At 37.3% G+C, this 23,641-nt stretch overlaps 2 protein-coding genes across 4 annotated transcripts; one reads left to right on the top strand and one right to left on the bottom strand.

Moving 5' to 3' along the window:
* Positions 1-220: 220 nt before the first annotated feature.
* On the bottom strand, positions 221-16,096 carry LOC113519542 (acidic fibroblast growth factor intracellular-binding protein). The gene is made up of 11 exons (XM_052902154.1): positions 15,904-16,096; positions 14,134-14,230; positions 12,537-12,638; positions 12,126-12,207; positions 8,693-8,838; positions 7,776-7,875; positions 6,591-6,718; positions 5,464-5,532; positions 4,827-4,913; positions 3,476-3,574; positions 221-2,312 (listed from the first exon to the last, which is right to left on the bottom strand). Exons 1-11 carry the CDS (start codon positions 15,986-15,988, stop codon positions 2,234-2,236), a joined length of 1,074 nt encoding a protein of 357 aa, XP_052758114.1. The 5' UTR covers positions 15,989-16,096; the 3' UTR covers positions 221-2,233.
* Positions 16,097-16,718: 622 nt separating this feature from the next.
* LOC113514573 (zinc finger protein 761-like) lies at positions 16,719-23,541 on the top strand. Of its 3 annotated transcripts, none has more exons than XM_026898679.3 (3): positions 16,719-16,840; positions 18,610-18,807; positions 19,154-23,541. In XM_026898679.3, exons 2-3 carry the CDS (start codon positions 18,614-18,616, stop codon positions 20,661-20,663), a joined length of 1,704 nt encoding a protein of 567 aa, XP_026754480.1. In that variant the 5' UTR covers positions 16,719-16,840; positions 18,610-18,613; the 3' UTR covers positions 20,664-23,541. The 3 variants fall into 3 exon arrangements, with proteins under 3 accessions (XP_026754480.1, XP_031763942.1, XP_026754481.1); XM_031908082.2 differs by lacking the exon at positions 16,719-16,840 and adding an exon at positions 16,859-17,397; XM_026898680.3 differs by lacking the exon at positions 16,719-16,840 and adding an exon at positions 16,859-17,489.
* The last annotated feature ends 100 nt before the right edge of the window (positions 23,542-23,641 follow it).

Raw genomic sequence — 23,641 nt, 5'->3', positions numbered from 1 at the left:
AATTAGCCCATCGTGACGAATTCAACAAGAATTGTTCACGATGGTTTCCAGGGGGAACCACGTGGAGGTCGACCTGATGCCCTATCAGGCTATCATATTGCTAGCAATGGAGCTGTCAAACTCCATTGCTAACAATCCCTTTCCCCCCCGGGGTGGGCTATTTAATGCCGAGACCACACAGCATCCATTTTAAATATAGGATTATAAATAATAAAAACTATTTAGTACAGACAATTTATTTAGGAAAAACATTTTTTACAAAAGAAATAAATAGGGACAATTCATAAATTACGTTATGTGTTTCATATATTTTTTTTATGTCCATGAACTGATAAAATTGGTAATTGTCTTTCATAAGTCCTTCAGTTGGCAGTAAAACGATGTTATTTGACATCGCAGGTACCTACTAAATCTATGGTTGAACCCTTAAAACATTTGACGTAATTTATGGATAGCCCCACCATATGAACAGGGTGATGGGTGACAATATTAGATGATAGAAAACCTGTCCTCATATTTTCACACAATAGCTATTTAAAAAAAACGAATACAGTGCCCGCCACGAGATATTGTTTTTGTGAAGTTAGCAACAAATCAATAACGATACAAAATCTTGTCATTCTATTAAAAATACAGTCGCGTCCAGAAGTTATTTAGTGGTTTATCATTATAAGTGTCTTTTTTTGTAGATTAATATTTCTTCTTGAACTTTTGTGTTAACTTTTGTAATATTAGGTTAGTTCATATGTTATTATTCTCGTGTTACATCATAATAAAAAAAAAATACTTCTTTAATTTCTTACAAAAATTTCACAGTAGATACATAATTCAATAAATAAAAAATCAATGGCATTTTTGTTCGCGTCTGTACGAATGCGCATACTCATTCCGCAGCTAACTTCACAAACATAAAGATCCGTGGCGAGCACTGTACATGATATTATGAACATATTAGAATTCTCGGTTGCGTATTTTGAAATATTTTCGAATATATGTTTAACATATTTCAGATACCATAAAAATATTAGATGATTAAACATAATTTTATTCGACAAGTCACTCACATAGAAACATAATTTGAAAAAATAAAAAATCAATAATATGTTCACGATATCTTTATAATAATAATAATAATACAAAACAAATTAAAGCATTTTTTTATAAACACTACAAATACTGCATACTACTCAACGAGGTAGCTGCCCACCTGATGGTAAGTGAACAGCGTCGCCTTGACAAGGACGGTGTTACGGGCACTATACTATACTGCGCTCGCATGAAAAAGAACAAGTCACCAGATATCGCCATCTCGTTCTGTCTCATGGGAATGCCAGCGATAACAATTCTATAGATGGACTCGTTTGTCACTTGTCTACCGGAGCAATGCAAATACCCACTATTGCAATGAGTCATTCAATACCTCCAAACTTAACCCTTAAATACCTGAAGTTTCAAATTTGATACCGTGGTTATAAATCGCATTGGGCGCCTACAATCGATTTTTTTTTAATATTTGACTGTTTACATGTTACCACCAAATGTTTTTTTCAAAATCTAATATATAAAATTCTCGTGTCACAGTGTTTGTTACCAAACTCCTCCGAAACGGCTTTACCGATTTTTATGAAATTTTGTGTGCATATCGGGTAGGTCTGAGAATCGGCCAACATCTATTTTTCATACCCCTCAATGATAAGGGTGACCCACCCCAAATTTTTTTTTAATTTTTTTTATTTTTTTAACAAATTTTTCCATTTTTATTTTATTATAATTTAGCATTGAAAAATACATACAACTTTAAATTTTCATCGTTTTACGATCAACCCCTGTCTTTTAATCGCGATTTTTATATTTTGCAATAAGTGGTAAAACAACGTTTACGGGGTCAGCTAGTAAATATACAAAAATATCGTTTTGAGTTTTTTTTACTATTTTTCCCCATAAGCAAACACAGTAAAGGGTACACTTATATATTTTTTAATTTGATAAAAAAAAAATCAGGCTTTTAAGGGTTAAAACAGATCAGTGCTGATCCGCTACTAAGCAGCTGTCTCATTATTATTCACTCAAAAATTCTCACTGAACACTTTTGAAGTTAATTCACCGACTTCAAAAACAGTAATCGTCAGATTACGCCGCCTAAGCTGACGTTTGTATTCTGACTCGATGTAAATTCTCTAAAGGGACCAAATAAACTAATTTTCGAAATATTTACAAATAAAAACAATCATGTTCACACGTGGTACATAGTTATTAAACACTGAGCTATGACCCTCATATACCGCTCCCAAACACTCTTCAGGTCCGCCTCTCTGAAAAAAAAAAAATACTTAGAATGGCAAACAAGCTGACACCAGAGGGAGACTTTGTACAAAAGTCGATTGCTTGGGTACCTCTGCCCCATTCGTATTTCTACCCTGAAGCAATTGTGTTTGCATGGCTGCGTTTCGGTTTGAAGGGTGGGATATGGCGTGAATTTACTGGGTACAGAGGAATAACACCTGAGTCCTCAGGAATGGCAACGCATGGAGGGTACCATGGGCGAAATAGTATACTCTGTTATGTCCATGGTACTGCTCATGTCTATAGGCGACGGTTACTACTTTCCATCAGGTGGACCGTCAGCTTGTTTGCCATTCTAAGTTGTATAAAAAAAGCCCCATTACTAACAATATGCCCTCCTATTAGGTCGACGTAGTTCCTCCACGTAGTTCCCCCTGGAAACTATCATGAACAATTCTTGTTGAATTTCTCACGATGAGCTAACTGACTTGCTTTATCCTCACCTATCAGCCTTCACTGGTGCTCCACTGGTGTATACCGATAGCGCGGGTGGAGTTACCATTCCATTATCATCCATTAAAAAAAAGCCTACCTGATGGAAAGTGGTAACCGTCGACTATGGGACATAGACATCAAGGAATGTACCGTGATGCTTGTGGTAATCCTCTTGCGTTACGTAATTTCAATGCCATATCCCACCTTTTATATTGAAACACAGCCATGAACAGCTGTTTTACAACATAAGCACGGGTGGGACAAATAAACCCAAGCAGTCGACTTTCGTACAGTCTCCCTCTCTTTTGTACAAATATTATGTAGTTATTAAGTTATTTACAATGACGTGATAATTAGGTACCTACATTGGATGCATTGTAAATTTTTGTTTTTGGTTTGATTACTGATTATTGATTTCATGTTAAACGATGTATTCCTTAATTTTTTTTGCATATGTATTTATCTTCACGCCCGACCACTTGCGGAGTAGTCAGGAAAAATCGAATTTACTTGCAAGTAGGTTGGCTTTTTTTAATGAAAATGCAATCTTACCCATCATTTCTTCAATCGTAGTGTCACACATTTTGTTTTAATTTTTACAATCTTACTTCCAAAATTTATAAATGTTGCCACTTTTATTTTATATTTATGGGATGTTTTCCCAATTTTGTTAATATAACGATGACATATCCCTCACCTCAACACATCCATTTGCAACGCGCACTGCTCGTACGCGCACAAAAACTGAGCCAAATCAGTTTTGGGCCAGCCGCCCAATCTGAGGGGTTCGATGCATCTGGAAAATTAATTTGCCCATATCAAACACAAGTATATAGGCTAATAAACATCTGTTTACTGTTATATAACTAATGTAAGGCAAATAATGAATAATGTAATGTGGGAAGCATTTATTTCCAGCAGTGGTAGATTGCCGTGTGGTCCCGGCATAGTACAGGCCACCCCTTCCTTTTCACTGAGGAACTTAATGATCGAGGGATAGGCAGCAGCATCCCTCTTAGAACAAATCACATAAACTTAACTGCAGTTGCTGGGGGGAAAGGAATTGTTAGTAATAGACTGAGAATCCTATTGTTAGTAATGGAGACTGAGAATCCCATTGCTAGCAATATACCCAACCGGGTCGACCTCCTCGCGGTTCCCCCTGGAAACTATCATGATTAATTCCTGATGAATTCATCATGGTGGGCTAACTGGCCTGTTTTCATTCTCATCTATCACCCTTCACTGGTGCTCCGCCAGCGTATCCCGTTAGCACAGGCGGGGTTACCATACCATTTTGACCCATCAAAAAAAACTGCATTTGCCAACCCGCCAGCCAAGCATGGCAACTGCTAGCAAACCCCCCCCCCCCCTATGGCGAAGTCTTCAGAGAAATAGTAGATAAGCAGTCAGCCTTTTAAAAATTAATATTAAATATTCTCTTTTATTGAAAGTTACTATGTCATTATAATGATCTCCATAGGAGACAATAAAAAAGTGACTATGTCGTATCTGTTCGGAAATAATGCTGCTGGAATTTTTTTTATACAACAAATGGCAAACAAGCGGACGGCTCACCTGATGGAAAGTGATAACCGTCGCCTATACACATGAGCAGTACCATGGACATAACAGAGTATACTGTTTCGCCCATGATACCCCCCATGCGTTGCCATTCCTGAGGACTCGGGTGTTATTTCTCTGTACCCTGTAAATTCACGTCATATCCCACCCTTCAAATCGAAACACAGCCATGGAAACAACTGCTTCACGGTTGAAACACGAATGGGACAGAGGTAGTCAAGCAATCAACTTTTGTACAAAGTCTCCCTCTGGTGAACTGAGTTTAAAACGTGGTTCAAAAATGTACACAACTCATCTAGATGGTTGGGATAGAACTTCAATTTGTGGCGGATGGTGAAAATCAGCAGCAGGTCGAACAATTCCTCATAATCCATCGATCCGAACAATTCCTCAGAACACTCCCCATGATAGATTTGACAAATGATGCAATAGAGATGCAATGTGTGCAATAATAAATACTTCACCTTTCCAGCAAATCAATGAAGAGTGACCTCAGCTCGCGTCCCCTGTGCAGGTTGCAAGCGAGCCCCACCAGCGCTCGAGTGTACAGCCTGGAAAACAATTAACAAGTTATGAACTAGTACATATAAGAATTTGTATAAGTCATCTACTTGGTGCCTCTGTCCCACAGAGAGAGTAAATGGCAGTGCATACATTAAAAAAAAATGTAAAATAAATATTTTCAAAGATAACAACTTAGAATGGCAAACAAGCTGACGGCCCACCTGATGGAAAGTGGTAACCGTCGCCTATACACATGAGCAGTACCATGGACATAACAGAGTATACTGTTTCGCACATGATATCCCCCAACACAACTGCTTCACGGTTAAAACACGAATAGGACAGAGAGGTACCCAAGCAATCGACTTTTGTACAAAGTCTCCCTCTGGTAGTAGTAGTAGTCTCTCTAAATAACTATACATAGTACATATTAAATTAATAAATATATAAAACATAACTAATTATGTAACAGATCCGATAATTTATAATTTATATGAATATTGAAAGGTTTACGCCTGGGATTCGATCTTGGGACCTCATACTACACCGCTTGACCTTGATCAACGATGTTAAAACATATAGAGCTATTCACCTTACCTAAAGTTCAATTCCAACTCTTGATACGACTTCTCCAATAATTTCGGCTTTAGTCTCATGCAGATTAAACTGAAAAGTAAAGTAATACCATTTATTACTTATCTCTAGCACTAATAAAATGGGGGAAGGGATGGTTAGTAATGCGGGCTACCAGTCCCATTGCTAGCAATATACCCTGTCAGGTCGACCTCCACGCGGTTCCCCCTGGAAACCATCGTGCTGAGTTCCAGGTGTATTGGGCTGGGCATGGGCATTGGCATGGGCTGACTGACCTGCTTTTTCATTATTCACCTATCATCCCTCACTGGTGATCGTTCCCTCGTTGGTTATCACTTCATTTATCATCCATTGAAAAAAAAAAGCACTTTTAAAATAATAAATCAAACAATGGCAAGTTCCTAACTAAATATAATTAGATTAGATTTCTTTATTTGCGAGAACATTGTTTTTTTACAGATATTTTTTTCTGTCATGTAATTAAATAGCGCGTCCACTGCTAGGACCGAGCGAGTTTTCGTTTAAAAACGTATCTATTCTATATCTCTAGTCTAGATAGTATAAAACAAAGTCGCTTCCCGCTGTCTGTATGCTTAGATCTTTTAAACTACGCAAGTACTATTTTATAATGCGGTTTTCATCAGTATATTGAATGATTCAAAAAGGTTTTTTTTTGATGGGCGAAAATGGTATGGTAACCCCGCCTGCGCTAACGGGATACGCTGGCGGAGCACCAGTGAAGGGTGATAGATGAGAATGAAAACAGGCCAGTTAGTTTAATGTCCATCGCAGAAAAAAAAAAAAAAAACATAATAGTCAAATTTATTTCTTTAACCATTTTTCCTTCAATTCTGAACATGAATTATATCACCTTGATTTAGTTCACCAATAAAAAAAATCATGCAAAGAAGGGTTAACCAATCGTTATAAAATGTGATATAAACATCCGTAGGAATTTAAAAATCTGAGACCTATTAGTATATTGCCTTTTTTATCTAAAATTTTTGAAAAAGCCACTTTTATCCCGGATTATTAACATAATCCGGTCACATGGACCAAATTGCGGGTAAGAGCTAGTAAGTAAACAAATGTTAGTCGAGTCATGGCGGCGGTAGCCGGGTGCAGCGTACTGTTTGTGCTCCTTCTCCTTGTCGAGCAGGATCCTGAGCTCGCGCAGCTCCAGCAGGAACTCGCGGTCCATCTCCGTGTCGTAGTACTCGGGGCCCGTGCAGCTGTACGTCCAGCTCACCATTATCGCCTGCCACACACACATAATAGTTATACAGCCACCAGCTGTTAATAACTGATAGATAGATAGATACTCTTTATAGTTTCCTCCAAAAAATTACAATAGTAAACTTATAAATATAAATAATTACAAGAAATAATCACAATGAGAAAACAATGGGCGGCCTTATCGCTAAGAGCGATCTCTTCCAGGCAACCTTTGAATGGAGAGGAGTAATTATAAACAATTTGATCGGAGGCACGATGAAATTCTATTATTTCTAAAATATAGAGATGTGATACATGTAAGAATGTAAATCCCTACTTATTATTTATATACTTTTGTGTTTTCTAGGGAAGGAAAAGGAAGTGGGGCTGGGCCCTTAATAAACACATTGGTACTTTCAGATGTGTGTTTTTTTTATGGCTGAAAATGGTATGGTAACCCCGCATGCGCTAACGGGATACGCTGGCGGAGCACCAGTGAAGGGTGATAGATGAGGATGAAAACAGACCGGTTAGCCCATCATGACGAATTCATCAGGAATTAACCATGATAGTTTCCAGGGAGAACCGCGAGGAGGTCGACCTGGTTGGGTATATTGCTAGCAATGGGATTCTCAGTCTCCATTACTAACAATCCCTTTCCCCCTCAGATGTGTATTAACACATAGCTGAAACTTTCACTCGCATTATGAGGTGAGCACTCCCCCCATTAAATACGTCTATGGATAAAACACTCCCATAAACGGATGCTATTTTGTTTATGGATGATAATGAAATGGTAACCCCGCCTGCGCTATTTGTATACGCTGTCGGGGCACCAGTGATAGATGACAGGTGAGGATGAGAGCAGGCCAGTTAGCTCATCACGACGAATTCTACAGGAATAAACCACGGTAGTTTCTAGGGGGAAGCACGTGGAGGTCGACCTGATGGGGTATATTGTTAACAGTGGGGCTGTAAGACCCCATTACTAACCATCCCTTCCCCCCAATTGAATGCTATTTACATTTCAGACTGTATACAGATGGCGCTGTGTGGTGCCACGTGCTACGTTGAAGGTTCATGTAGTTATCAGAGCTCACCTGAGCACAATGGTAGAAGTCGTTGAAGGACAAATACTGCAGTTTCCGCTTAGTCGTCTCGAAGCGCATGCACGCTATAAACACCACCGCGCCATATTTTCTGTGACCAACACATTTCTAGCTGCAGCCAATCTTATATATTATAAATAAATTAATGAATCATTGAAATTAGGAATGAATATTTATTATATATATAATACAACTTAGAATGGCAAACAAGCTGACGGCCCACCTGATGGAAAGTAGTAACTGTCGTCTATACACATGAGCAGTACCATGCACATAACAGAGTATACTGCTTCGTCCATGATACCCCCATGTGTTGCCATTCCTGAGGACTCAGGTGTTATTCCTCTGTACCCAGTAAATTCACGCCATATCCCACCCTTCAAACCGAAACACAGCCATGCAAACACAACTGCTTCACGGTTGAAACACGAATGGGACAGAGGTACCCAAGCAACCGACTTTTGTACAAAGTCTCCCTGTGGTAAATCGTTGATATATTTAGTAGTAGCCTGCCAAAGATATTAGAAGCGGCTCACAAATATCCAGAGTCGGGTTAAATACATTTATTATAATTATGCATGTTAGCACACTAGGTTTATAACATTGATTTGGCTTTAGCTGTCATAATGTTGTAATTATTTTTAATGAATAAATAAATAGATAAAAAAAAATACTTTTTAATTCAATTCACTCATAATCGTATTTTCTGATATTGCTCACAACTCAGGTTACATGTTTATTTTTGTTATTTACTTCATTTTCTCGCACTGTATAACTATGTTAAAGTAAATACTGTGAATACCTATAATAGGCGTGTGCATTAATATTGTATTGTATTTAATGTTTGTTATACCTATATGTTATAATGCAATATGCTGTTGGTGTTCCCTAAATAAATAAATAAATACTTGGCCAGCGGCTCGGAGAGCAGGAAGGTGGTGCGTATGTTGGCGACCACGTTGCCGGGCATCTCCTCGACCGCCTTGAACACGCGGCGCACGTTGTCGAACTGCCGCCGGCAGCAGCGCAGCGGCGCCCCAGACCGCTCAGACACCTGGCCGACACACTGGCTCAGTCAACTATCTCTCTGCCTCTAACTATCCCTCATTTAATTGTACTGAAATATCTGAAATATCTATTATTTATTTATTTAAATTAAAATATTACAGAGTCATAATGATAAAGAACACACACAATTTTTCTTTTTCTTTTTTTGTCAGAGATGTTCGCAACTGGCTTTTGGCCACAAGAGAAAATCAGTATTTTGCTCTTAAAGGCAAAGCAATAAGTTATGGCCATTTTATGTTATTGTGGCTCGCACGTTAAAAAAAAATAATAAAAAAAATATGACACTTCTTTTATGTATTTTTCTTTATATATTTTTTTTATACCACTGAGATGGCAAACAAGCATACGGCCCACCTGACCGTAAACGATTACCTTTAAATGCCTGTAACACCAGAGGTATTACTCGCGCGTTGCCGACCCTAAGGAAACCTTTTTATCTTTAAGTAGCCTCTAAGATGGCTTGGTTCGCGTACAACCGACTATGCGGGAAGATCTGTTCATGACTTTGCTTTGGCTTATGGTCTGACACAGCTTGTTTCCTCGCCTACGCGAATCCCTGATGTGTTGGACCATTCACCTTCACTGCTGGACCTTCTGCTGACCACCCACCCAGACAACTATGTGATCTCCGTCGAAGCCCCGCTTGGATCGTCGGATCACTGTTTGGTGCGGAGCGAAGTGCCTCTTACGAGTCCGACTCCACCTCGTTCTACGGGTAGACGTCGCATTTGGCACTACAGGTCGGCAGATTGGGATGAGATGCGGATTTTTTTCGCATCTTACCCATGGAGGCAGGTTTGCTTTACACTGGATGATCCCGACGCCATTGCCGATTCCATTGCTGATGTGGTGCTTCAGGGAATGGAATTATTTATTCCTAACTCTGTGGTGCCCGTCGGCGGGAAATCCCAGCCCTGGTATGGAGCCTCCTGTAGAACAGCATCTCGTCTGAAACAGGAGTGCTTCCTAACCTGGGCTAAAGGTGTGGCGTCGCGAGATCCTAACACCAGTGCTCTTAAAAAGAAGTATAACTCTGCCTCTAGGTCTTTCAAAAGAGTTATAGCCACAGCGAAGTCAGAGCATATTAGTAGAATTGGCAAGAGACTGGCTAGTTTGCCCTCTGGGACTCGAGCTTTCTGGTCTCTTGCCAAAGCTGCACAAGGGAATTTCTGTAAGTCATCTTTTCCACCTTTGCGCAGGGAGGATGACTCGTTGGCCCAGAACGCTAAAGAAAAGGCCGATCTTCTTGGATCCATCTTTGCGTCAAACTCGACATTGGATGACGGGGAGAAACCACCACCGACCATCACGTGTTGTAGGAGCTCTATGCCTGACATTAAATTCACGCATAGCTCAGTGCGTAGAGCACTTTTCTCCCTCGAAATCCATAAGTCGAGTGGGCCTGATGGTATTCCTCCAATTGTGCTTAGGACGTGCGCACCAGAGTTGGCTCCGGTTCTTACGCGTCTTTTTCGGCTTAGCTACTCATCGGGCATAGTCCCAAAGTTTTGGAAGACTGCTCTGGTGCATCCGATCCCTAAAAAGGGAGATCGCTCAGATCCAGCTAACTATAGGCCCATAGCTATCACTTCCTTATTCTTGAAGGTTATGGAATCCATCATTAACCGTCAACTGCTCCGGTACCTAGAAGAGCACCGGCTGATCTGTGATCGCCAGTATGGCTTTCGACAGGGACGTTCGGCCGGTGATCTTTTAGCTTACTTAACACACCGATGGGCAGTGGCAATCGAGAGTAAGGGAGAGGCCTTAGCAGTTAGTCTGGATATTGCGAAGGCCTTTGATCGGGTGTGGCATAGAGCGCTGCTTTCAAAGCTACCTTCATTTGGGTTGCCTGCGAGACTGTGCATTTGGGTCGCCAGTTTTCTCAAGGAACGTAGCATTAAGGTCGTAGTCGACGGTGCATGCTCTGATTTAAAACCTTTGAATGCTGGTGTCCCGCAAGGCTGTGTACTATCTCCGACTCTGTTTCTTCTGCATATCAATGATATGTTACAGATAAGTAATATTCATTGCTATGCGGACGACAGTACAGGAGATACATTATATACCGGTCATGCAAAGATCTCGCGGGCACATACCGATGAGTGCCGGAATAGACTTGTGTCTGAAATCGAAACTTCACTCCATCAAGTTTCGATCTGGGGTGAACAAAATCTTGTCCAATTTAACCCCAAAAAGACACAAGTCTGCGCGTTTACCGCAAAAAAGACGCCGTTTGTCGTATCTCCTCACTTTCAGGGCACTTCCCTTGATAAAAAGTCAAGTCTAGGAATTCTGGGCGTTGATATATCTTGCGACGTCCAGTTTTGCGGTCATCTGGAGGAGAAGGCTAAGATAGCTTCCAAAAAGTTAGGAGTGCTCAATAGGGTGAGACGATATTTCATGCCAGAACACCGCCTGAAATTATATAAAGCCCAAGTCAGGCCGCATATGGAATACTGTTCTCACCTGTGGGCAGGAGCGCCACAGTACCAACTCCTTCCGTTAGACCGCATTCAAAGTCGGGCGGCTCGAATTATCGATAGTCAACGCCTTACTGTCCGACTTGACCCATTGAAATTGCGCAGAGATGTTGCGTCTCTGTGCATCTTCTACCGAATTTATCATGGGGAGTGTTCTGAGGAATTGTTCGAATTGATACCTGCTGCTGATTTTCACCACCGTACAACCCGCCACAAACTAAAGTTTCATCCCAATCATCTGGACGAGTGGCGGTCTTCCACCGTGCGTTTTTCAAGGCACTTTCTTCCACGCACAACCATTCTTTGGAATCAACTTCCAGCAGCAGTATTTCCGAACCGATACGACAACATAACCTTCAAGAAAAGAGTATATTCCTTTTTAAAAGGCCGGCAGCACACCTGCAATGCCGCTGGTGTTGTGGGTGATCATGGGCGGCGGTAGTCACTTACCATCAGGTGAGCCGCATGCTCGTTTGCCCCCTGTGTTGTAAAAAAAAAAAAAAATAAGAAAAACCTCGACAGGGTTCATTCCATAACCTGAGCGTTCGTGGAATTGTCTCAATCGTATTTCAGTCATGTAGCTGTATTGTATTTGATGGAGGACAGGTTTATCCCACCCTTGACCTAAAACCTTCAGTTACATTACAGAAATTTCACTGCAAAATAAACCTAGAGATATTACATAGAGACAAAATAGAATAAAGTATAACTTACACCTAGGAAAGCTTCATTAGCTCCTAAACCTTATCTAGGTTTATCTTATTACATAGATTACCTTCTCATTACATACCTCATCCAAGTCTTTCCTGTGCCTGGACGACAGCTTCCGGCCCAGTAACTCCCTAATGACTGCGTCATCTAACTCGTAATATCTGTCCAATGGATACAGAAATCATAAATTTATAAAATTGCCTGTGAATTACATGATTTGACACATTATTGGTAAAATCGAGCTGTCCCTTAGACCAGTGCAAATTCTATCGACAAAGACATTTCCGCCAATACATTAATTAATGACAATTGTATTATTTTTATTTTATTTCTTATTGTGTTCTATAATGTTTTTTTTTATATATATATAATTGTTTTTATTTTTATTATATAATTGTTGTTTGAATCGAAGCATTTGGCGTTCCATTGTTTCTGCCTACCCTAATGGGAGACAGGCGTGCCAGATATGTATGTATGTATGTAATCTTACTTCTCAATCAGCATATGTTTGGTAGCTTCATCAATTTGGAAGATCATCTGTTCCGATAGCTTTGATGGCACTGTAAGGAGCCTCTCCAGGAGAGCAAATGTTCTGAAACATATAAAATTTACTTATTTAATCAAATAATTACGAATTTATGCACATGTATAATTCACCATAGCAAAGCATGATACGGTAGGATTTTACCATCACAATTTCATAGGAGAACGAAAATTATACAGTTGTATAAAGAAACCTTTTTAATTTTTGTGATATTGAAAGTGGACAATAGATGAATTGTGTAAATTGTGAAATATTTGCATTCCATTTCCATTACCAGCATTGTGAAAATAATAGGTTGTAAATTAAGTAAAGAAAATTAATTATATGGAAATATTAATCTCACCGTGTGGTCCCGGCATAGAATAAACCACCCATTCCTTTCTCGTGGATGTTGTAAGAGGCGACAAAGGGAGCTTATGGTTGAAGGATAGGCAGCAACATCCCTCTTAAAATTACTCTAAAAGCCTAACAGTTGTTACAAAAACACCTAACAAGCATGGTAACTACTGACAACATCCCCTTATGGGGAAAGCCTATGTTCATTAAATACTGAAATAATTATAATAAAAAAATATCGACTAAAACAAAATAAATAAAATTTATATTTTTGGACATCTTACAATTTAATAGTATAAATTTAATAGAGAAAAGAAAATATAAACTATGTATGCTAATAGACAGCTTCATCATCATCAATTCAGCCAGCCATTGTTCACTTTCGGAAATGAATATGCAATGCTCTTCAACAGATCTGTCTGTCGGTACGTACTATCCAAAATTGGAGAATATTAAAAACCAAACTCCATGCCTTTCTGTTGGAAAAATTTATTTATAAAATAAATGAATTTTAGAGATATATTAATTATGAGTTGCATTTAGTTACTTGTTTTTTTTTTGACTGAAATTGTTATTATTTATTTATTTATTACATCCACTGAGTGAGCCTTACAGTCTTCCAATACGCCCACCCAGGAAAGCATGAGTACAATAACATATAAAAAGGAATATTACACATATATAACAAGAATAATATAAAAAGACTTAACCCATTCAATACGGCGGCCATATTGAGATCCCTATGCAGTATACGGCTTAGTTTTTCATAAACGGCCGTCACTGACGGCACAACTTTTTCTACGTATATGGCTTAGTTAATTGTTAGGAGTGACTGCCAGTAAATAACGGGCTTCCACAAGTGACTGGAACGGTCTAAAGCACGTTTGAAACTAAAGGAAACCGAGCGCCTCGGAACGCTCGCCGTCATTGGGTAAGGGCGGGGAGAGCGCCTCGAGGCGCTTGCCGTCACAACGTATAACATTGGACAGCGCCCTGGCGCGCTCTCCGTATTCAATGGGTTAAACAAAAACGTGTAAACACAAATACTCTGTGGTCACACGACGAAACTCCAACAAGTTATTATTATTAATTAATTACTTGTATCTGACATTGTTTATATGTAAAACTCTTATCATATTCGACACAATGTAATATTGTTATGAATAAATTGAATTTAATTAAATACAAATATATTTGTAACTGTTACCTGTAATGATCAAGAACATCGCTAGCAATCAGTTCAACAGATGCGCCGGTCTGCTTGGCGATGGCTCGCTGATGCAATGTAGATACCGCCTCACTAGCTGAAAAACAAAGTTCATGTTTCAATGTCTTTATATAATTTTCTTCATTATACTCAATAGATAGATAGATAATTTATTTACATTACTTACAACACACAAATTACAATAAAAAAACATACACATAATATATAGTAAAAGAGATAAAAGAATAAAAAAAATAAAAAAGCAAAAAAACAAAAACCAACAATACAATTACAAATTACACTGGTTTCTTTTAAGTTTTGTATATTTGCTTATTTGGATTCCATAATGGTGCTATAGGTGTCTATTTTTATAATACTATTATAATGAGCAATTATGGACCCTGTTAGGCACAACAAGTAACAATTGGAGAGATGGCATTAATGTATTTTTTATAAAACAATTATTATTCATAATTTATTTTATACAATATCAGTAATAAATTTTTAATTGAATGGATCACATTTCAAACATCAAATAATGGCAATAAAACATCAAGTATGCAGGTACTATTTGCCTATAATCACATTGTTTTAAGTTATTAATTTAAAATATGTGCTTTTTTTATACAACTTAGAATGGCAAACAAGCTGACGGCCCACCTGATGTAAAGTGGTAACCGTCGCCTATAGACATGAGCAGTACCATGGACATAATAGAGTATACAGTTTCGCCCATGATACCCCCCATGCGTTGCCATTCCTGTGGACTCAGGTGTTATTCCTCTGTACTCAGCAGATTCACGCCATATCCCACCCTTCAAACCGAAACACAGCCATGCAAACACAACTGCTTCACGGTTGAAACATGAATGGGACAGACGTACCCAAGCAATTGACTTTTGTACAAAGTCTCCCTCTGGTAATGTTATTATTGTATATTAATATTTTTATATTTTATTTAACTGTATATTTGTTTATGTATTAATAGTTGTAGCACTTCAGCTGCCCGCTAACGAAATGCTTTCTCACTGTACTGGGTTGACTGGAAGAGATCTCTGTCAGAGATAAGTCCACCCTTGCTCACAACATTTATAAATACATTATTTTATATGTAACTTACAATTACGTGCAATAAAGAATATATAAATAATGTGAAAGTTTTATCCAATGCCCATGTTATGATAGTCACAGGTTTAATTCCTGCACAATATAAACATGTAAGAGTGTCTGTTTGTATTGGTCTGTTTTCTATGTATAACAAGCATGTATTTACAACAAAAAAAAGGCTTTCTTAGTTTAGGACTACATGATGGCGTTATATGATCAGTGAGGGGAGAGGGTCATTAGTAATAGAGTCCAACAGTCATATTGGTAATACCCTATCAGATCATCCTCTATCTAGTTCCCCCAACAACCATCATTGATAATTTCTTATCAAAGTCATCACAATGTGATAGATTATATGGTCCACTTTCATCTATCAACCCTCACTAGTGCTCCACTAGAGTATACCGATAGTATTAGCGAAAATATCAGTTTATTTCACCCATTAAAACAATATATCCCGTGGTAGGTATTTATTATTATAGCTAACATATTTGTAGGTAGGTAAGTACTTTAGTGTATCTGTCACATTTTAGGTCTATGAACGAAAATGGAAACTAGTCCCCTATTGGCAACAAGATAGAACCACTCCAAAAAGAGATACAATCAATATTATCTGTGCGATTTTTATCAAAACATTCTGATAAATACTTATTAGAAACTTACAAGAGCATCCTTCAATCCATAATTGGTATATTTCAGGATCAATTAAAGTATAATTACTAACGAAAACGTCCACTTCTGTATACATTTCTTAAAGATTTTTATTACTTGATCTCTTCTTATAATTTTATTTTAATAACAATAAAATACAAATAAATATTGGAGTAATTGCAATAACGACCTTGACTGACGTATATCAATGTCATTGTCAATTTGTTTGACGGTTGGAAATAATCGTAGAAAAAGAATTCTGATCCTCAATCTATGAGAACAACTCAAAGACGCAATGACTCAATACACTTATTACACATATTAAAACTTTAGACACTTCAAGTATCTATCTACCTTTCAAAGGAACTAATTCGTCCAATATCTTTCAACAATAATTACTGCCTAGTATAATGAAATATGTCATTTTGGATGATAAATTTAGGGATAAAGAAGTGTAAAATGGCTATAGCAATCAACCAAGTTTATCTCCATAAATACAGCTAAGTAAGTTATTTTAAATTACAAAAATAAGTTTGTAACTTTTTTAAATAGAATATACAATATAATTATTTAGTTCTCAAAATAAAGCAGTTTAGTTCTGTCTTTAGCCTACACTGTTGACAATAGTAAAAAATACGAAATTGACGTGTACGTTCCGAACTATGATATTACTTTTATCAAGTATTATATGAAATAATTATTTTATTTTTCAATATTTTTAATTCATTATATTTAAATAAATATGTTTATTTATTATCAATATATTAAATACATTACATATTAGACTTGAAATTATCATTAAAATGTTTTCTTTTTACTTTTTCTTGCGCATTAATATCAATTGTTTACATATTTTAAACGTATTTTTACCATTGATTTTTTTCGTGCACAAAAATTAATAAAATACTAAGAATTAGTCCTTGTTTTGTTTAGAAGTTGAATTAAATAAGTAAGTACGCTTTTTAGAATCTAACCAAGTCAACAAGTATCTTAAGATTATTTTAAATATATGACTTATTTAAAAATCTAAATGTTTTCCTTCAGTTGTTTTTTTTTAGTGCCAAAAATAGAATTTCGATGTTTTAATGTGCGTGATGTCCGTGTATCGTTATTGTATTATTTCTAGGATAGTTCATTTTAACCTTTCGCGTTGTTTACTCATATTTTAAAAACACGATCGGGACGCAACGCATCGAAAATCTTTGCAGGTAAATAGTACCTACGTATCTGCTTCTTTATTGCCGACGAAAAGTCGGAAAAAATTTAATAGGGAAGATAGATATAGGTTTTCAACAACATGGGATCCAGTGATTAGTACATTAAAAATACGCGATAATTTGTTTAAACCCAGTGTGGATACTGTGAGTGCAGTGTGTAGGGTAATAATAGTGACTGTGTGAGGGACTGGAAGAGACTGGGTTACCAGACTAAGACACCGCTCACTTAATCCTGTCGTGACCACGGCGTAGTGCAATCCACATCAAAACGTTGGCAATAAAGGAGCAGGTATGTAAATACTATTTGCCTGCAAAGGTTTTTTATCATGTTAAGTCCCAATTATGTATTCTAATTATTTTAGCCTATCGGAGCTAGCAAAGGTATTAATTACTTAATACTTTACTAATAATTACTAATTACTTAATTTAATTTTAGAATGTAGTTAAATATCAATAAGCATTTGAATCAAAGGTCTATGTTTAGCAGTGGACTCACTCGGTTCACTCCTGTTATATTATTATTTACAAAATAATCAGGCTGTAATCAGGCTTTATTCCCATGGTTATGGAACAATTAAAAGCTAAAATTATCTATAATGTGTTGTATAGTCAGACTAATGGTAAATTGAAATTGTTAGCTGCTTGTTTTGTTTCAAGATTAAAATTTTTGGCATAAAATTAATAAAAAACAAGTTTTTTGACTTAACCCTTTCCACTCCAATGTTGAATGTCACTCGACATTGATTTTGTTCCACCAGCTCCATTGTTGAGTGACACTCGACATAGTGTAATACTTCTTTTTGCGGAAACAAAGTGTGAAGCTGGTGGAATGAAAAGAAAAAAAAGGCTTGGAGTGGAAAGGGTTAAGGTTTTATTTGTTTTTTAAATGTTTGAAGTAGAATGGAAGTAGAAATAGAGCCCCATCTGTGATAGTTGTATACATTGATGGAACATCAGTAAGTGTTGATAGGCGAAAATGAGATCTGCTGGGACAAATTTATTAATTCAGATAGATTTTTATAGAAATTGATTCTATTTTAATCTATTTTACAAATAAAATATATTTTTAATTTTTACTGTTACTTCTAAATCACTGCAAGATCTATCTATCTTTTTCTCCTCTTTAGTGGTAGGTAGGTACTGTTACATAGCTTTAATTATGTACAACATATGAATGCGAAAGTGCTGAACTGCATTCTCGGGACCGTCAACAATTAACAATAGTATATACATCATGCCATGGATTTCCAGGGATTTTTCATTAAAATCAAAATTAATTTGAACCTCAAAGGAACAACACATTATACTATTTTTATATTCTTATAATATATTTCCTATCAGTGAAAGAAATTTGTTTTGATTAAAGACTTGTGTTAATTAAAATATCTTTTTTCAAAAAGGTCTCATTTGACCCCCCACCCCCCACCCCTCCCGTAACAGTACTATACCACCAGGCTATTATATACTTGTAGTAAATAACAGAAATATAACATTTTTGCAGAAAGATGTCAGATAACGAAGACTCTGTCTCTGTCTTACATGATTCCGACAACCTGCAACAAGAATCAGAAAATTTGAAACAGGAATCGGAGCGCCTGCAGCATGACTCTCAGGAAATTATGAACATGTTTGCAAGTGTTTGGGTGAAGGTGGAAGTTGATGAGGATCCCAGTGCTGACTTGCCGAATGCGGATGATGTGTAAGTTTTCTTTAAGGTATTTTTTTTTTAATTAAAATTTAATCTAAGCTTACCTGCATTATTAGTATTCCCTAATAAGGCACAAATAAGGGATGATAGGTGAGGATGAAAGCAAATTGGTCCATCATAACTAATTTATCAAGAAGTAACTTTAATCAATGTGATAGGATATATTGCTAGCAATAGGATCACTACCCTCCATTACTGACAATCTCTTCCCCTCCTTGAAAGTCTTTATTATTCTTGCCACAGTAGAACAAGCACATAAAATTTCAACCTTTAAATATGGGACAAGTTAGAGGGACTTTTAAGCAACTTGTTTTACATATTGTGTTCCATATTTCAGAAATGCAGGCGCCGATTGCGAAGAGAAGAACAAAAAACAACGTCGCTTTACAAAAACTTTGACCTGTGACGTCTGCAACTACACCACCGTCTACAAAAACTGTCTGGAACTCCACATGCTCGGCCACAATAACTCGAAGCCTTACGGCTGTAATCAGTGTGATTACACGACGAAATACCCAACGGCATTGTACCGACACGTCATGATCAAACATGAGAAAAAGGGATCCGAAGAGAAACAAGTACCTGTACACAAATGCGACCAATGCGACTACACGTCTTATTTCAAATGGAACTTGAGTGCGCACAAACGCAAACACAAGCTGGAGAAACAATTCAAATGCAAACATTGCCCGTACGCAACTGCTTACAGGCATAACTACCAGAAACATGGCAAAATACACAACGAGAATATGTGCTTCAAATGCGATAAATGTCCGTTCGTGACGAAATTCGAAGGACACATCACTAGGCATCTGGCGAAGATACACAACGAGGTGACGGAGAAGGCGAATAAGTGCGACATGTGCGACTTTTCAACCAAAACAAGATGGCGGCTGAATGTCCACAAGCAAAGGAGTAAGCAGGAGACCATACTGAAGTGCGGGTATTGTGAATTTGAAACATACTACATGTGCGAGAGTAAAAAACACAAAGTGACTCACTACAACCTTATTTATGGCAGTGGGAAGATACTGCACAATGTACAGACGCAGCCGAGCCAAGAGAAAACTGTTAAATTGGATGACACATATCAGTATGCTACACACAACACAACAATGGATGATGCAGATAAATATCAACACGATTCTAACCTCCAAAAGTATCATTTGGATCCGAATTGCGTCGATTGGAACAGCATCCAAGTGTTAGAGTCTGAGGACAAGGAGCGGCCATTTCAATGCCACATGTGCGCCTATACGTCACGATTCAAGGCGTCAGTCCAACGCCACTTTCAAAGGCACCACACTGGCACCCAGAACCGACCGTACAAGTGCGTAAACTGCGATTTCTCCACTAAAACAAAGGATCAAATCGCTTTGCACAACAAACGGAGCCAGTCCGATACAGAGCTGTTCTGTGCCATATGCAAATTCACCACTCACTTCAAATGCCAGTATGTGATGCACCAAAAATTACACTATGAACACAAGTGTCCGAAATGTAACTACTCTTGTAAGCACAAGTACGAATTACAGAAGCATTACGCTACAATACACTTGGGGAACGGGCTGAAATGTCAATACTGCGATTATAAAGCTGCAAGAAAGGAGAGTTTGCTGTGCCACGAGACCATCCACACTGGTATCAAGCCATTTAAGTGCAACTACTGTGACTATATGTCAGTAAGGAGGTCGCTACTGAGCAATCACATCAAGAGGTACCACACGGACGTGGTGACTGATGTGACGGTGGTAAGCGACAGTCGAGTAGAGGAGTTGAGACTGCCAATAGATAGTCTGGACAAGTTTAAAAACATAGATTTGGACTGTCAAATGGATTTAGCCTGATGGGATTTTAGTTTTAGCTAGATTGTACATATTTATGTATATGGGATTTGTTTGAAGAAAATTGTTTGGTGTTTATAATTAGAGATTTATATGGAAGTCTGGTAATGTCTGTATTATCTATCAATTTTAAAAACTATTTTCAATTTTATGAATGATTTTTTCAAATATTATTTTATAACAAATTAAACATGTATAAATTTATAATTTATATATTGGAAATCCAGAAGTGTGGGTATATAGATATTAGTTCTAAATTGAACTTCATTTTATATTTTAAATTGACAGATAATGTGAATATTGCCATAATTCATTATTAATACTCTTAATAATGAGAAATTAGAATGGAAATTAAAAATATATTGATTTGTTTATAATTAAAGTGATAATGAAATCACAAAAAGAAGTGCATAGTGCTGACAAATTTGTAAGATGGTGTTTGCTTACCATTGTGTTAGGGCCATATTAGTGCGCTTTAAGCACGTGCTCGGTCCGCAGCATGTGCTCAAGGCTGGATTAAGCTAGGAGGAGGCCCCCGAAGTAATGCTAATCTTGGACCCCTCTTTTAACCTACACCAATGATTTCGTTTTAAATCATCAAATTAAAATGACTCTTTTATATTTGTAGTTTATCTGTTAGAATAGAAATTTTAAACCCATAAACAAGTAAATTGCAAATCCTACCCCATGTTGAGCGTTGCCGCCTTTTATGGGCAGTAGCACCTAGATATCAGCTTGAACCCTTCGACTCAGTGCAACGACGAGCTATGACAATTGTCCATAATCCCAGGCTTGCAAATCGAACCCTTAAGTCTTAGGAGAGATTTTGCTTCGCTCTGCGTGTTCTACCACTTGTACAATGGATTGTGCTCAGAGGAATTATTCAATATGATGGCCACGGCCACTTTCTATCATTCATCACCATCAAGAAGGTGATAAGACCTCTATACCTTAGAGCCTAGATGGTCGCGTACAACGTGGTTTTAGAGATGTTTTTTTTTCCACGAACGCCCAGGTTATGAAATGAACTCCCTGTCGAGGATTTTCAATGAGACAGCATGGGGTTATTCAAAAAAGAGGGTAGAAGGTTCTTCAGGGTCGGCATCGCCCGCGTAATACCCCTAGTATTGTGTGCGTTCATGGGCATATATTACTAGCAGTGAAGCCCATCCCTCCCCCCTGCCACTTCTCTTATGGGCCATTGTCCATGGTTACTGTCTGGCTTGTGGGGCCTCTTCTATTGTTTATATTTTTATATTGAAATATAGTTCGGGACTACATGCATCTGACCTGTCTACAAGATGTCTGCATACACAGTAGTTTTGGTCACAATCTGCTTTGAAGTCTCGTTTTTAAGAGATATTTTGATATTTTTAAAACATAATATTTAGTCTATGAATTTTCTCCTACGAATTTTTTTAAGAAATTAGGAGTTCGGGTTACTCTTTGATGTACAATAATTGGAGAATGTTTGTGATTTTAGATTTTGGCGTAGTGTACGCTGGATGCGTCGTGCGCCAAACATACTATTAGCAGTGTACGGGTTCCATGTAACTCTGTCTCGCTCTAACGTATATTGTTGTCTACGTGTTAACTGTATGTGCATTTGTTTTTAATTTATACATGTGTGGTCCGATCGCTCAACGTATAAACTATTTCAATAGAACCTAATGGAAATGTAAACAACAAAGTACAAAAATACTATTATTTGATTTATTTAATTTTCGTTTTGTTTCTGTGATTATTTTAACAAAATTTATTTTTCGTCAAGTTCTATTAAAATAGAATATGGTATGTCACTATATTGAAATCGCTTCGGTTTTCCTACTTATGTATTTTTATTTTAATGGATGATAATGGAATGGTAACCCCACCCGCGCTATCGGTATACACCGGCGGGGCACCAGTGAAGGATGATAGGTGAGGATGAAGTAGGTCAGTTGGCCTATCGTGACGAATTCAACAAGAATTGTTCACGATGGTTTCCAGGGGGAACCACGTGGAGGTCAACCTAATAAGGCATATTGCTAGCAATGGGGCGGTCAACCTCTATTGCTAACAATCCCTCCCCCCCCTACTTATGTATTATATTTTGGGGTTTCAGTTACCCGGGTGGGCATTGGCCACATTCATTGTGCTATCGGTTTTATTTATATTGCCTACTTAATACTTGTTAATTAATTTGGCGTTCTATTGAATATTAAAAGTTACTGGTATCATTACGTTGATATATTTGCTGCCATAGTGGGTGGCAATCAAGAGGAACTGTTAATGAATCTGACGATACAGTTAGTTTCGAATCGATTGTTTTACGTCTAAAATTATAGCTGAAACAAATTTCCCTCATTAAACATTTAAAAAAAAAATGCGATTTTGATTTTTTTTGTGTCAGTTTTAACATTTTCCTAATATATATTTAGGAATCTCTATTTTTGTAATAGTTGTGGTCGCTATTGTTATAGGTAGGTATATAAATTTTGTGATATCTATTTTTCATTAAAACCATTGGAAAGGAACCTTTAAATTGACTTATATAATCGTGATATTATATATATATATTTAAAAATGTATTTAAAAAAATGGGCATTTCAATACGAGGTATAAAAAATAGGCCCTTTCATTGTTGTTCAACTGCAATTTGTAACATTTTGTGCATAATCTTTATTCCATTTTTAATTTTTTTTCTTGTTGAACGTAATTTTGGGGGTTGTATTGCATTTTACATTTTATTTTATAGCGTTTCGAATGGCATTCACAAAATTACGTTCGTCTGGTCTCAGCCTTAGACCGTAAGTTAAATAGATGATATGATTATATTTAGAATATATGTATAATGTAAAGATAATTCTTAACTATTTTAAATAAATACAGTAGAGATGAATGTTTTTTTTATTCACCAGTTTTTTTTTATTTTTTCCTCATTAAACCTCTTGCATTTTTTTGACATCATATTGTAACAAAAACAAAGAACATTGTTTTGG

Source organism: Galleria mellonella, unplaced genomic scaffold, assembly GCF_026898425.1.
Source record: "Galleria mellonella isolate WM207_F2 unplaced genomic scaffold, CSIRO_AGI_GalMel_v1 utg87, whole genome shotgun sequence".
NCBI classification, from domain to species: Eukaryota; Metazoa; Arthropoda; class Insecta; order Lepidoptera; family Pyralidae; genus Galleria; species Galleria mellonella.
Note: the sequence above shows the minus strand (reverse complement) of the source record. Positions and strands in the feature narration are given on the sequence as shown.